Genomic DNA, 16,613 nt, shown 5'->3' with positions numbered 1-16,613 from the left:
CACCCCATGATGTGTGTGTGTGTTTGTGTGTGTGTGTGTGTGTGGTTAACTCACCCCATGATGTGTGTGTGTGTGTGTGGTTAACTCACCCCATGATGTGTGTGTGTGTGTGTGTGTGGTTAACTCACCCCATGATGTGTGTGTGTGTGTGTGTGTGGTTAACTCACCCCATGATGTGCTGCACGTAGGATGGATATCTGAACTCTGTGGCCCCTCCAGCACTACAACCTACATCAGCTCCTAATGGAGAGAGAGAGAGGGAAGGAGAGAGTGAGGGAGAGAGAGAGGGAGAGTTTAATGTATATTATGTAAGTGTTTGTTGTTCATTCTGTATATGATGTTTAATGTATGTTATATATATATGGTGTTTGTTTATTCTGTGTATGGTGTTTAATGCAAATTCTGTATGCCATTTGTTTATTCTGTTATTGTATATTCTATAAATGGTGTTTTGTTTATTCTCTATATGGTGTTTGTTGTTTAGTCTGTATATGGTGTTTATTATTTATTGCATTGCATGTAAATGGACTATTATCGCTGTTCTTCTTATTATTATTCTTCCGACCAACTTTGACGTTCAAAGGCTCTAAAACCACTGAACCGTTTGACGTCATTCAAACACTCCTACAAAGGTATTTTTGTGAACTTTATACTTTTTGAGATATTTACGATAAAAGAGCAATAAATTCCCATTGACTTAACATTGACCGCCGTGGCGGCAACTTTTAGCATTATGACGTGACCTCCAGCTGAAAGCAATCAACAGTTGAACGTGAGCTACCGCTGGCCCTGGAGCTGTGAATCTTCTGAACGTCTTCGCCTGCTGTGCCTTGGTCACTTTATTTTCTCATAAAACTCTTCTTCAGAGGCACATTTCTCTAATTACAGACAAGGTAAGTGTTCCGGTTTTTGGTATTTGAGTCATTTATGTCGTCAAACATTATGTAATGTAAGCGTGTATGAAATGATGGGTCACAAATAACTAAACTAACGTTATAACGTTAGGTAACGTTAACGTTAGTGAAATAGTTGACGTTAGCACCTTGCTACGTTGATATGTATTATGTAAGGAAACCCACTGTTAATCAACGTTAATATATCGTCAACTTTACAGTGACCGATTAGCTGTAGGTTTCGATAGCTAACAAAAACATAATGCACTAACGTTACATTTGTTCATTAGGCCTACCTACCAGGAGCGTTTTAACTAGAACGTTAACGTAAACCAGAGAAGTAGGCCTACAGATACTAGGCTCTGGTTCTATTCAACATCAGGTCACTTTCCCTAGAATAGATTATGAATGCAGACTTCGTGGTGCTTGATTATAGCCTAGGGCTAGGCTGTGTGAAGGGACCTAATGAAACCCATCATGGGTTTCATTCATGGCATGAATAACGTTAGCTAACGTTACTTGTAGATGGTCATAACGTTATAGCTTGCATATATTAGTTAAAGTTAACAAATATATGCTCCTGTTTTTATTTTAACAAATGTTTAACGTTGTACACCGCTTGTTTGTGTATCAAATAGGCCAGGCTACGTTTCATTCTACACTCCTGATTGTTACGTAGCCTACAATAAGTAAACACTATCACGGTATACTATAGTTCGTCTATTGATGGGTTTCATCAGGTCCCTTTCAACAGACAATCGAGCACCTAGATTATGAATGCATTGGTGCTTTATTAATACTCCTGTGGAAAGGGACCTATGAAAGCCATGAATAGGCTACTGCTAGGAAATGGACAATACGACTAAAGTCTTGTTAAAACACACAACAGAAGTTGAGCTATAATGTTTGTGTTGTCAACATAGGCTACAATGTTTACTTGGCCTACTCATTTCTGCATTGTTCTGGTCTATAAATTAAAGTGTAGCCTGGCACGTGAATCAAACTTTCCAGTTGTAGTACATTGTAATCTGTAGGAAAAAATGTGGCTGACAGACCTAGCAAGCTGTTTAAGTTATAGCAGTTGGTTATCAAGATACTTAGTATCAGAATAATCCGTCCTTACTCATATGATTATCAACAGCAACAACAGACCCTTTGCCTGCAAAGTTTTCTAAGCTGTTTACGTTTTATATTTTAAAAAAATATGATTAGCTATCACGTATACTAAAACTGAAAACAATAAAACACAGAATTCTGCTTTGTTTGCAATTTAATATTATAGGCTAGTATTTAACTACCAGTAGCTTGATGGTGCAACAATTGTATTGTAGGCCTACTCTACCTTTGTTGAGAGGCCTACTCTACCCTTTGTTGAGAGAATTGTTTAAAAAGCTTAAACTGTTTACCATGTTAGTCGTTAGGTTATAATGTGTCAGCCTAATCTAATGTAACAACTTCACTTAAATACCCTAGTTGTATTGAACAATTGTACAATTGCAGACATTCCTTGTTTTGGTATAACTGTTAAACTTGTTTGCTTTTGCCTTTTAGGTTCCAGACCAGACCAGACCAGTGGTGATGACCGTGTATGACATTACGTGTGTGCCTGTCTGTGTGCACACCTGTCAACCATACATCTCTGACAATGTTGCTAGCAACATACCTACTAACATACATTCTTACAAACATGTGACCATTTAACCATACTGAGACTTATCTGAGATCTACACTGAGACATTCTGAGAAATATATTGTTGTGTTACTATACTCACTAACTATATGGAACATGTATACCTGTGAATCATATTTGTCAACCATTCATACCTTTAATCATACCTGTGCTGTAACATCTGTGAAACATAGCTGTGCTGTTAGACCTCTCTTTTTAGACCTGAGCTGTGCTGTGTGAAAAAAAAAAGATTCTAACCTAAGTTCTGTCTAAAACTGATCATCTGAAGGGCTGACTCTTTTATTCTTCAGTGTATATATCACCATCAAATTTGACCTAATACCATTAACTGAGGCCTCTAGCTGTTGCTACCAGTTCAGAGTTACCAGTTACCACTGATAAATAGATCTGTCTTAGGATAATATGATTGGCATTATCAAGTTTTGTATATATAATATACACAACTGTGATTTTTACTTCAAGCTTACATTGGTAAGTGTTCATTAGTGTATTCTGAGTATTATTTTGCTGTATTAAAACAAAGAATGTTGATCAATATTGAATTGACAATTTATTTTTACTGACTGTCATATACTCTAAGCTACATCTAACCAACCAAACATCTAACCAAGTAAGTGGTTTTCAAGAATACTGTAAGACTATGTAATCTGAATAATCATACTGTAAGTAATATAATGTTATACACAGCAGCTTTTTTGCATTTACATGCAATGGTAATTCCCTGGAATTGCATTTTCTAGTTCTGTATATGTTTTCTGTTGTATATATCTGGTGTCTGTTGTACAGTATATTGTATTATATTATGAATAGGATGTTTATAATTTATTCTGTATATGTTTTTTGTTGTTTATTCTGTATATTGTGTTTATTGTTTATTCTGTATTTGGTGTTTATTGTTTATTCTGTATATGGTGTTTTTTGTATGTGTGTTTGGAGTATATATTGTTTATTGTTTATTCTGTATTTGGTGTTTATTGTTTATTCTGTATATGGTGTTTATTGTTTATTCTGTATTCGGTGTTTATTGCATATTCTGTATATGGTGTTTATTGCATATTCTGTATTTGGTGTTTATTGTTTATTCTGTATGTGGTGTTTATTGTATGTGTGTGGCGTATATAGTGTTTATTGTTTATTCTGTATTTGGTGGTTATTGTTTATTCTGTATATGGTGTTTATTGTATGTGTATGTGGCGTATATGGTGTTTATTGTTTATTCTGTATAGTGTTTATTGTTTATTCTGTATGTGGTGTTTATTGTTTATTCTGCATTTGGTGTGTATTGTTTATTCTGTATTTGGTGTTTGTTGTTTATCGTTTATTCTGTATGTGGTGTTTATTGTTTACTCTGTATGTGGTGTTTATTGTTTATTCTGTATATGGTGTTTTTTGTATGTGTGTTTGGAGTATATATTGTTTATTGTTTATTCTGTATTTGGTGTTTATTGTTTATTCTGTATATGGTGTTTATTGTTTATTCTGTATTCGGTGTTTATTGCATATTCTGTATATGGTGTTTATTGTATATTCTGTATATGGTGTTTATTGTATGTGTATGTGGCGTATATGGTGTTTATTGTTTATTCTGTATGTGGTGTTTATTGTTTATTCTGCATTTGGTGTTTATTTTTTATTCTGTATTTGGTGTTTGTTGTTTATCGTTTATTCTGTATGTGGTGTTTATTGTTTACTCTGTATGTAGTGTTTATTGTTTACTCTGTATATGGTGTTTATTGTTTATTCTGTATTTGGTGTTTGTTGTTTATTCTGTATGTGGTGTTTATTATTTACTCTGTTTGTGGTGTTTGTTGTTTATTCTGTATTTGGTGTTTGTTGTAGGCAGTGGGACCCACCTGCCCTCTGTGCCTCCAGCAGGAAGGCATTACCATAGTCCCAGAAGAACATGCCAACCTCTGCCAATCTGTTGACCGCGCTGACCTGACGTCGCAGACTATAGCAGAGGAAACACAAATACACACACACACACACACACACCTTCAGCTACAAACATCATTACAAACCATACCCCTTTCAGTTCACCACACACCCTCTGTAATACCTCACACCGTCATAGTAGCATTCACACATGCCCTCAACCAGACACAGCCCTGTATCCCCCCCCCCACCAACAAGACACGGCACTGCCCCCCCCCCCCCCCGAACCTCACCTCTCCTGCACAGCGGCTCTGAAGCGACTGGGCTCATTGCTCATGAGCTGTTGTGCTTGGCGCAGGTTGAGGGAGGCGGGGTAGTAGCCTCCGCTGAAGGGGTTGTGCAGTGACGTCTGGTCTGAGCCCAAATCCACCAGCAGCTCGCCCGTTCGCTCATACTCCTGCCACAGGCGCTCCCTAGTGGCCAAATACAGAAATGCACCCAGAAATATCCATCACAACACAGACACACTAGAGCATGGAATGCTCTCAGAAGTCAAACATCCCCCTTTCCAGAGGATACAGGCAGCAAACACTATTCAGCTTTCCAGAGAATACAGGCTAGCCTAGAAATCTATACATACCCTAGCAAATGTAATTTGCTGCCCGGGCTAATCTAGCAACTCTCCGTTGGCTTGCAAACTGGAAAAATTAAACTTTGATAGGGCCAATCACATCGTGTATAGAGACGTTAGGTGGGCTTAACATAATGGTTGATGGCAGAGTTGCAACTGTTCGGCTTGAATTCCCTGGTACTTGAAAACAAAGAAGATGCATGTTGCTGTTGGCGAACAGCGTGACACAATTTAAGCTTTTTTAAGTTGGCAAAAGTTTGAACTAGCCAACTAACTCCGCTGGTGGGAAAATGCACGGGACTCATGAGTTGTAGCGCTGTCTTATTGTATGCAGAGGGAATTTGAAAGACAACCAATTATCCCGCCCCTCGGACTGAGCACTGCCAACGGTGAGTCCCCAGACCCTACATTTTAATGTGGCTCTGGCTCGTCAGGATAGATTCAGGCAGCAAACACTATTCAACTTTCCAGAGGATACAGGCAGCAAACACTACTATGAAGTCTCACAAATTGGCATGAATCCTACAGAGTCCTGTCTGGAAGCCACTTTAGACAGAAAGGTGTTGATTCGCTTACCACAGGTCCACAATGTTGCCATGGTAACCCAAACTGAGCGCCATCTTGGATGCCTTGGCCTCCCTGTGAACATTTACACAGTTAGAGTCCAGTGGGGTATTCCACAAAGCCGGTGTTATCACAAAACCGGGTTAGTTAACCCAGGGTTTCCGGGAACCCTAGGTTTTCCATTCCAAAATGAACATAGTATGTAAGTTACTATAGAAATATATGCTCTGAATCAAACCTGGTGGGAACAGGTTTTGTGCAGATTAAGTTTGGCATGGCATGCCCTTTTGATGAGAGGCCTGTTGGCATCGGAGCACAAATAATTTGTGCAATTCACCGAGAGAGATTGATAAGACCACTGCTCGACATCTTGTCTTATCCTGATGACTTTTTGCTGGAGCGATATAGTTTTTCGCGTGAATCTTTAATATTTAAATAGCCTTCTCATTACATTACATTACATTACATTTGGCTGACGCTTTTTAACCAAAGCGACTAACAACATGGTAAACAGTAAGTTTTAGAACGATTCTCACAATTTTAGGACAGTTTAAAAAAAAACATTAGAATACAGTAAGAATAAGTGCGTCGGTGAGTGCTGTTTTTAACAGTTACTTGTCAGTTTAAAACGGCTGGTGAGTGCTAGGATCAGTAAGACTTGTTGTAAGTGTTGCTATGAGAGTAGATGTTCTCTAAGAGCTGGGTCTTCAGGAGTTTTTTGAAAGTGGAAAAGGATGTCCCTGCCCTTGTAGGAACTGGCAGTGTGTTCCACCAACGAGGAACAACAGATGAGAAAAGTTTGGATTGGCTTGAGCGTACCGGTGGTAGAGCTAGACGTCGTTCGTCAGAGGAGCGCAGCGGTCTGTATGAGGGCATTCAAGTAGGTGGGAGCAGAGCCGGAGACTACTTTGTAGGCAAGCGTTAGAGACTTGAATTTGATGCGGGCCGCCATAGGTAGCCAGTGTAGCTGGATGAGCAGCGGGGTAACATGTGCCCTTTTGGGTTGGTTGTAGACCAGGCGCGCCGCCGCGTACTGGATCATCTGAAGTGGTTTCACTGCGCAGGCTGGGAGACCTGTCAGGAGGGCATTGCAGTAGTCGAGTCGTGAGATGACTATTGCCTGAACCAGAAGTTGGGTAGCATCTTGAGTCAAGTAAGTCCTGATTTTCCGTATGTTGTAGAGTGCAAAACGGCATGACCGGGCGACTGAGGCAACATGATCTGAGAAGTTTAGTTGGTTGTCAAGAACAACTCCTAGATTTCTTGCAGTCCTGGTCGGTGAAACAGACAGGGAGTCAAATTTGATGTTGATGTCATGGTGTATGGTAGGTTTAGCTGGGATGACCAGCAGTTCAGTCTTTGAGAGGTTCAGCTGGAGGTGGTGTGCCTTCATCCATGTAGCTATGTCGGAAAGGCAATCCGAGATCCGTCAGGTGGAAAGGACAGATAGAGCTGTGTGTCGTCTGCATAGCAGTGGTATGAGAAGCCGTGCGAACGGATAATCTGTCCCAAGGAGGTGGTGTAGATAGCAAAGAGGAGGGGGCCCAGCACTGAGCCCTGGGGGACCCCTGTGGTGAGATGGTGAGGTGCGGATAGCTGACCAAGCCATGATACGTTAAACGAGCGTCCTGTGAGGTAGGATTCAAACCAGGAGAGAGCAGAACCGGAGATTCCCATGTCAGCGAGTATAGAGAGAAGGATACGGTGATTAACCGTGTCAAAGGCAGCCGATAAGTCAAGCAGAATGAGTACTGATGACCGAGCGGTCGCCCTGGCTTCTTTTAAGGCTTCTGTTACAGACAGCAGAGCCGTTTCGGTAGAGTGGCCGCTTTTGAACCCAGACTGATTTGGATCCAGAAGGTTGTTCTGTGAAAGGAAGTCAGAGACCTGTTTGGAGACTGCTCGTTCAATGCCTTTGGATAGGAAAGGCAGTAGTGAGACAGGGCGGTAGTTCTCGACTTGAGCAGGGTTGAGAGAAGCTTTCTTAAGTAACGGTGTTACCCGGGCCATTTTGAACGCTGTTGGAAATGTGCCGGAGGTTAGCGAGGCATTGATCACATGTGTGATAGCTGGAGCGATGGTCGGGCTGATGGACTGAAGTAGGCTAGTAGGTATAGGGTCCAGCGAGCATGTGGTAGGACGGCTGCATGTCAGGAGTCTGGACACTTCACTCTCGGAGAGAGGCGTGAATGCTGAAAAAGATGTTTCAGCAGTCCCTAGAGGTTGTAGGAGTGCGGTATCTGAGTCAGATGCGTTGAGTGGGCATGTAGAGAATTGACTGCTGATTGCCGCCACTTTGTTTGTAAAAAATGAGGCGAGGGTATCTGCAGTAAGGCTGGATGGAGGAGGAGGCAGCTGAGGGTTGAGTAGCGATTTGAAGGTTGAGAAAAGTTTTCGAGTGTCTGTAGCGCTGTTGATTTTGTCATGGTAGAAAGCAGCCTTAGCAGCAGTGATGCTGGCTGAGAAGGAGGTCAGGAGTGTCTGGTAGTTTTTGAGGTCGTCAGCTAGTTTGGATTTGTGCCATTTCCTCTCCGCTCTGAGTTTGGTGCGCTGCGATCGGAGGGTATCATTTAGCCATGGATGAGAATGTTTGGATCGAGCTGGCCTTGTGGTAAGAGGGCACAGCTTGTCTAGACACGAGGTCAGTGTGGAGCAGAGCGAGTCAGTGGCTTCATTAACCTCCAGAGAGGAGAAGGTGTTGAGTGGAGGTAGACCGGAGGCAACCACAGAGGAGAAGTGCGTTGGAGACAGGTTCCGGATGTTGCGGCGGAACGTGACCATCGGCTGAGGAGCCGGAGGCTGTTCTGACAGGCTGACGTTGAACTGGATGAAGAAGTGGTCAGAAAGATGGAGAGGCGTCACCATGAGGGTGTCTGTGCTGCAGTTCCGAGTGAAGATCAAGTCAAGCTCTTTGCCAGCTTTGTGAGTCGGTGGGCTTTGAACCAGTTCGAGGTCAAAGGAGTGGACCAGGGCCAAAAAGTCCGCTGAGCCTGGGGCATCTAAGTGGATGTTCATATCACCGAGAACAAGAAGCGGACAGTCATGCTCAGGGATGGAGGATAGCAGAGTGTCAAGTTCGTCAATAAAGTCGCCTAGTTGGCCTGGAGGGCGGTAGATGACCAGCACGTAGAGTTTTGCTGGGGCGATCACTGTGATGGCATGGAATTCGAATGAGACATATTTGTTTGAAGGCAGTAGCGGGGTGAATTTCCATTTGTTGGAGATCAGCAGGCCCGTCCCGCCTCCTCGTCCAGATAGGCGAGGGGTGTGGGATAGTGTAAGGTTAGTGGAGAGTGCAGCCGGGGTGGCAGTGTTCTCTGGTTTGATCCAAGTCTCAGTGAGAGCAAGGAGTTCCAAGGAAAGGTGGTTGGCATAGCCAGCTATGAAGTCGGTTTTGTTGACTGCGGATTGACAGTTCCACAAGCCCATGGAGAAGGAGGTTTCTGTCGGTGAGGACCGTTTAAGTTCCTGGAGGTTAAGGGGATTTCTGCCCCTTTTGACATTTCTGCCCCTTTTGGCATGATGCCGTTTTCTGCAATGGCCGGTGATAACAGATATGGTGGAACGGCACATTTTGCCTGTGTCGGTGAACTTGCACAGGTAAACTTGCTTGTCTTGACCGTGTCCGTCTTAAACGAGGCTGGCTGCAACACGGGCTGCCGCTTATGCTGCCGCTTCAGCAGCAGCCACTATTTTCATTCTGCTAGGAATTGCATGCAGCTGTCCTCCTGTCTCACTAATGATGAATCAGCGTAGACCGCCCTCTGACGTTCGCACAGCTTAGATTGTTCAAAAGGGTGTTAATTACTGTCAACTGAAAGTCCGCTCGCTCACACCGACCGAAACTCACAGTTTCAAGTAGCCTCCTCCCTCAGCTGTTCCCAAACGCCCAGAGTCCAATTCTAACAATTGGAGAGGATTTGGCCAGTAGTAGCCTATGTGTTCTTGCTTTCTCTCTCCCAACTCACATGACGTTTATTCTCCAGCCCTACATTGCCAATGTTACTAATCGTGGACCTGGCCTCAGTTCACTGCAAACTATTTACATAGCTCTCCGTTTTTTTGCGCCGGATGGTTTTTTGAACAGTGTTGGAGATACTGAGCATATAGGGAAAGCTACGCTCTGCACTTGGTGCGTGACTAAATCCACTTTCCTGGCCACAAACCCATGAGGGTCATTAAAATGGGGTTTCACCAACTCGCAGGTCAGCATTATATGCTTTAAGTGTTCCCAAATAGCACAGAAATTACCCTTGTTGTTGACTTGTCATCTGGGTGTTATGTTTCAGAATTTCCGAATATGTCATTATAAATGTTCAGGTAGGTATACGCAGCCTATATTAGCCATGCATTTCCAATATCTTCATGATGGTTTGTTAATCACTGTTGATCTTGATTTTTTATCATTACTAGATGATATTTGATGCTTCCTACATGATCACTAATGTGGAGGCAATTAGCCTGATTCGGTCCGCGATGCCAGGATGTATTGAATCCAATTTCAGCTATAAATTTCAACAGTGCGTTGCATTATGAGCCTATATCAGAGACCATCTGCCGACTGTCAGCCCTCTTACGATTGGCTTAAAATAAAGTGGTTATTTAAATGCAGGTGTGACAAATATGTTATGACAATTTAAATGCTGGACTGACAAAGGCCAATACGATGGTGGGAAAAGCTTACCAGTTTGTATGACGTTTTTATATTTAATCTTGACTTGATCAGATGATAGTTGGGGCCCATCAGAGTAAATCTTTGTAGAATAACAGGTTATGTGATAGGAACATTAAGAAAGCTTAACTGAGATATTAATAGATTCATAGTTCAAATATTTAGGATCATGCTTTTGTAATAAAACTTACGCATTAACGCAGTCAGCGATCCGCTGCCAGGCTTTATTTCTCTGATATTTCTCTGATACTTCTCTTTATTTCTTTCTTCATTATAACAGCTTTTTCCTCATCTTAACTTTCCAGGAGGACCTGGAGTTCGAGGTCGGTGAAATATGTGGCCCTTTTCACCATTTTGATCAGGATTTCCATGATCCATACATCACGTCTTTATAGGTTGGGCGTGGACGCCCACAACCCTGCGTTAACCAACCCCGTGTTGATTGAACTAATTCATAACCGGTACGGTGGAACTGACAGCTCTGGTTGCGTTTGGTTTAGTCGGCACAGGGTCAATCAGTTCAGCGGAAAGCCAATGGAGTTCAGCGTTAATTCTGTTTGTTAAACCTCCATTTGTGGGGGGCGCTGTGGCGCAGCAGGCTACAGCGCCCGTACCATATACGGGTCCAAGTGCCCACGGGGACCCAGGTTCGAATCCTACCTGCGGTCATTTCCCGATCCCACCCCATCTCTCTCTCCCACTTGCTTCCTGTCTCACTCTCCACTGTCCTGTCCAAATAAAGGCAAAAAAGCCTGAAAAAATAATACATAAAAAAAAAAAATACCTCCGTTTGTGGAATACCCCACAGGTTAACCAGGTGCGTTTACACAGGTAAAGTCCAGGTTTAGCAGGTGCACTGACGGTATTCTCTGACTGTGTTTTACCTGATGCGCTTGATACAATGCTCTAGGTCACTGGTCACCTCCATTAGCCAGCCCTGTTCATGTCTTTTCCTCAGCGGGGCCTCATCAACCTAAGAGGAGATAACATTTTCAAATAATACATAACACCCAGCTCTAGCTTCAACAGTGTTAAACACTTCTGTAATCTCACCACTATACAATTTACATCGACATACACAATACCACATATGCAGCAATGACCCCCACACCACATACCTCAGCAATGACCCCCACACAGCCAGCGATGACGGCAGCCTTGGCCTGCGCCCCACTCATGCCCCCGAGACCAGAGGTCACAAGTACGCGGCCCCTGAGGTCATCTGTACCCAGGTACCTCCGACCAGCATTCAACACTGTCAGCTAAAACAACACAAGCATTTCAACACTGTCAGCTAAAACAACACAAGCAAAACAACACAAGCATTTCAACACTGTCAGCTAAAACAACACAAGCATTCAACACTTTCAGCTACAGCGACACAGGCATTCAACACTGTCAGCTAAAACAACACAAGCATTTCAACACTGTCAGCTAAAACAACACAAGCATTCAACACTGTCATATACAGCAACACAGGCTGTTCTGTCCTTCAGGCAGTAAACTTTTAGTTTTATTTAGACTTCAATTTTGATGTTAAAATAAAAAGTCTGAATGAAAATTAAAAGTCTATGAAAACATGGGCATTCAACACTGGCAGATACAGCAACACAGACATTCAACACTGCCAGATACAGCAACACAGGCATTCAACACTGCCAGATACAGCAACACAGGCATTCAGGGGATTGCTAAAGCTGACATTCAAGTTACAGTGCAATAGACCTCTCACACAACTTCTGTATTTTTGACCTTTGTGGAAATCTTCTTCCTCAGCAGCAGACTATAATGTTTTAGTAAGGCAGTTTATATCCTCTAAACCAGTGTTTCTCAAACTTTTTCAGATGAAGGACCACTTAACCAATAAAAAAGAAACACACAGACCACCTAGCTAAAAAAAAGATTAGACCTACTTCACAGTATATTAGCCTACACAATAGGCCTAAACTTACTCACTGAACCACCTTGCTTATTGTCTTTGCACTTTGCTTATTGTGTCAGAGGATTCATATGATTTAAACTGGCATATCTTACATAGACAGTGTTGCAGAACTGTTTGAATTTACATAGAAGTTGGTTCAATATTGCAAACAACTCCTCTATATTATATTTTACCACGTCTGCTCGCGGACCACTTGGGATAGATTGAGGACCACCAGTGGTCCCCGGACCACACTTTGAGAAACACTGCTCTAAACCATACATGGGCAATATACGGCCCGCGGGCCGGATCCGGCCCGCATAGTGCTTCAATCCGGCCCCCGCGATGAGCTTGATGCGCTCGCAATTTGAATGAAACACACGCCGCCTTTATCCGAACTGTGATCCTGCTATTAAAAACAATCCAACAGATGTCGCACACGCCGCCTTTATCCGAACTGTGATCCTGCTATTAAAAACAATCCAGCAGATATCGCACACGCCGCCTTTATCCGAACTGTGATCCTGCTATTAAAAACAATCCAGCAGATGTCGCACACGCCGCCTTTATCCGAACTGTGATCCTGCTATTAAAAACAATCCAGCAGATGGCGCTGTGTGAAATTACAATTTGCAACTCTACTTCTCTTCTTCATTCCTCCGGCCGGCAGCATAAACAATTTGTCAAAATGAGTAAAAAAGAGAAAAGTTGACTATGAATGTCGAGCATTCAATAAAGAATGGATGTCAAAATATTTTGTCACAAACGTCGGATCAAAGGTAATTTGTCTGATATGTCAGGAGAGCATCGCTGTCTTTAAAGAATACAATATTAGCAGGCACTTTAATACTAAACATGCTAATTATGCCGTGAATTTCTCCGCAAAGGAGAGGGAAGAAAAAGCCACGAGATTGTCCTCCAACTTAACTGCCAGCAGAATATTTTTACCAAGCAGTCTAATGTACAGGAATCAGCAACAAAAGTGAGCTATATGGTGTCACACAAAATCGCCAAACACAGCAAACCATTTTCAGATGGTGAGTTTGTAAAAGACTGTATGGTAGAGGCAGCTAGCATACTGTGCCCTGACAGCAAAATTCAGTTCGAATGTGAGCCTGTCTCGCCGTATAGTTACTCGTCGCATCAATAATTGATTATGAGCTGACATCTGCATTGCTAAAAAGGGCCACTGATTTCACACACTTTTCAATAGCGCTGGATGAGAGCACCGATATTAAAGACACTGCCCAGCTGCTTATATTCATCAGAGGTATTACTGACACTTTTGACATAATGGAGGAATTTCTTGAGATGGAATCAATGAAGGGGACGACAAGGGGTTCAGACCTCTATGATACGGTGTCAGGATGCATGCAGAGAATGAACCTACCGTGGGTGAAGTTACTGAACGTGACCACTGATGGCTGTCCAAACCTCACCGGTAAGAACACTGGGCTGTTGCATAGGATACAGGACAGGGTGAGAGAGGATGACCCCAACTCAACTTTGATTTTCTTGCACTGTATCATTCATCAGGAGGCCTTGTCTAAGTCAGTGTTAAAGCTTGATCACATCACCAAAACTGTAGTGAAACTTGTCAATTTCATCAGGGCCCAGGCGCTTAACCACCGCCAGTTTATCCAGTTGTTGGAGGGAAGTGAGGCAGAACACACTGATGTCCCATACCACTCAAACGTCCGCTGGCTGAGCCTGGGCACAGTGCTACGCCGTGTGTGGGACCTGAGAGGTCAGATAGGGGTGTGTGGGACCTGAGAGGTCAGAGGACAGATAGGGGTGAGAGGTCAGATAGGGGTGTTTCTGGAGAATGTTAGGAAGGCTGGTGACTTTCCAGAAATTGAAGATTCCGATTGGACGCTTGACTTTGCCTTTGCTGTGGATTTAATGGGCCATTTAAATGACCTCAATCGGAAGCTGCAGGGGAAGGATGTGTTCGTGCACGAACTGTATTCCTACGTGCGAGCATTCAGAGCAAAGCTGATCCTGTTTTCCCGACAAATGACAAACAAGAGCTTTACACATTTCCCAACTCTCGCCAGAATGACGGATGTGCCATCCCGACTCACTGTCAATTACACCACTGCACTCGAGGATCTGCACACTGAATTCAACAGGCGTTTCTCTGATTTCAGAAAGATTGAAAAAGAGATGGAGCTGGTGTCCTCCCCCTTTCCCTTTGACAGCGACCAAGCGCCTCCGGAGGTTCAGCTTGAGTTGATTGACATGCAGTGCGATCCCACTCTCAAGGAGAAATTCACCTCGTCATCATTGGACAGGTTTTACGGTGCATTGAACGAGGGCAAGTACCCTAACATGCGGAGGCATGCGCAAAGGACGCTCGTCTTTTTCGGTTCCACGTATGTATGCGAGCAGACTTTCTCTGTGATGAACTTTAATAAGTCACGCTACAGATCACGAATAACCGACGCACACCTGTCATCCGTGTTGTGCATCTCAACGTCAAACACCACCCCATATTTCGATGACTTAGTGAAGAAAGGCGACCGCCTCAATTGTTCACATTGAGTTACAGAACACCGACAAATAGCCTATCTAAGTTGCATAGGCCGAAATACATTGTTCTAAAGTAGGCCTAGCCAAAGTTCCATTAAGTTACCCTTGATTGATGATGTTATTTTTCATGTTGGCATTTCTTATACATGTCCCGTAGATGGTGATGATACAGTTAAATCAAATTGAAATTGTGTGAGATACAAAGGCCTATTCCATGTTGTCCTTTATATTTTTCAAGCAAACATACGTGTGATGAAGTTGATCTGCACTTAAGAAGAAATGACAAAAAAAAATGAATAATCACAGCGGAAATACGCTGAATATGTTTTTTCATTGATTAAGGCCTCCCTCTGGTCATTGATTAAGGCCTCCCTCTGGTCATCCCTCTGGTCATTGATTAAGGCCTCCCTCTGGTCATCCCTCTGGTCATTGATTAAGGCCTCCCTCTGGTCATTGATTAAGGCCTCCCTCTGGTGGCCTCAATTACATTTGATCATTCCAAGCGAGATTGCTTTAAGTCTGTATGTCAATGTAACCTGCACACATACATTCCAAGCGAGATCGCTTTAAGTCTGTATGTCAATGTAACCTGCACACATACATTTGGAGTTTTGGTAATAGTTTTCTATCTTGAATATAGCTACAGCTGGAATGAAGGTTGAACAATATCGGGTAGTGTAGGAAATTCATTCTTGAAAGTAAATCCAGATATTGTAACCTTAGAGTAGCAGGTCAGACTGGCCTAGCAAAAATAAATATCAGGCCTTGAAATAGGCTGGCAATTGTCCAAAGTGTGCCCTCCGCTTACTTTGCCAAAGTAACTGTGGCCCTCAGACTAAAACTGTTGCCCACCTGCTCTAAACTATACACACATTATTCCTCAGCAGCAGACTATACTGCTTTAGTAAGGCAGTTTACTGTATATAGATAGATAGATAGAGATAGATAGATAGATAGATAGATAGATACTTTATTGATCCCCAGGGGAAATTCAAGGTCTCAGTAGCATACAGACAACACACACACACATTCACTAACAGCAGAAAAAGTAATTAAAAGTATATATAAAAAACACAACGAAGCAATAAGGACAGTAGAAGATAAAGAATATACTAAATATACTAAAATACAAATTATACTAAATAACACTTAATCTAAATCAATTCTAAAAAACAGTATCCACATAGTGGGTGATTGATTAATCAAGAGGCGCTTGCAATGACTGAGGCAGGGACTGAGCCTGTGATTCTCTGTGCATAAGGTAAGGTAAGGTAAGGTGCTCTGTGTGAATGAGTGTCATGGTGATGGTGCAAATGAGTAAGTCAAACAGTGCAACAGTGCAAGAATAAAGTCTATATATAGATATATATATATTAAGAAAGGTATAAGTGTGGTCACAGTTCGGCTGTGGCATGGAGGGAGGGGTTGTGCATATGTGCTAATATAGCACGCAAACAGTGAGGCAGAAGACAGTGGTAAAAAGTGACTAGTGGACAGACAGTTCAAGACATGGAGGTGGTGAAGAGGCAGACAGACTATGCGGAGACGTCTATTTCTCCTCTTCCCTTAAGTGAAGCAATATCCTCTAAACTATACACACATTATGTCTATAATGCTTTAGTAAGGCAGTTTATATCCTCTCAACTATACATTATGTGTAAGTGCACACGCTAATGATTTGTCAGTAGCTCAGTAAATAGTTCAGCTCAGTAAATAGAATAGTTCAGTAACAGTTAGCCTGATGCTTATGGACAAATTCCTTGTGAAAAAATGTGTACCCTTTAATGATTTTTTTCGTTTAGGTCACAGAGTATTCCCTCCACAAGTGTTGTAAC

At 42.6% G+C, this 16,613-nt stretch overlaps 1 protein-coding gene across 1 annotated transcript in view; it reads right to left on the bottom strand.

Moving 5' to 3' along the window:
- The window catches only part of uroc1 (urocanate hydratase 1), a 69,125-nt gene that overhangs the window by 24,802 nt on the left and 27,710 nt on the right, over window positions 1-16,613 (bottom strand). The window contains exons 8-13 of the mRNA XM_042090368.1: window positions 11,444-11,587; window positions 11,210-11,298; window positions 5,666-5,728; window positions 4,752-4,931; window positions 4,437-4,534; window positions 168-240 (exon numbers count right to left, since the gene is read on the bottom strand). Of these exons, the coding sequence (XP_041946302.1) occupies window positions 168-240; window positions 4,437-4,534; window positions 4,752-4,931; window positions 5,666-5,728; window positions 11,210-11,298; window positions 11,444-11,587 (647 nt within the window). The remainder of the gene's footprint in view (window positions 1-167; window positions 241-4,436; window positions 4,535-4,751; window positions 4,932-5,665; window positions 5,729-11,209; window positions 11,299-11,443; window positions 11,588-16,613) is intronic.

This window comes from Alosa sapidissima, chromosome 4 (assembly GCF_018492685.1).
Source record: "Alosa sapidissima isolate fAloSap1 chromosome 4, fAloSap1.pri, whole genome shotgun sequence".
Taxonomy (NCBI): Eukaryota; Metazoa; Chordata; class Actinopteri; order Clupeiformes; family Clupeidae; genus Alosa; species Alosa sapidissima.
This window is presented reverse-complemented; position numbering and strand designations above follow the sequence as displayed.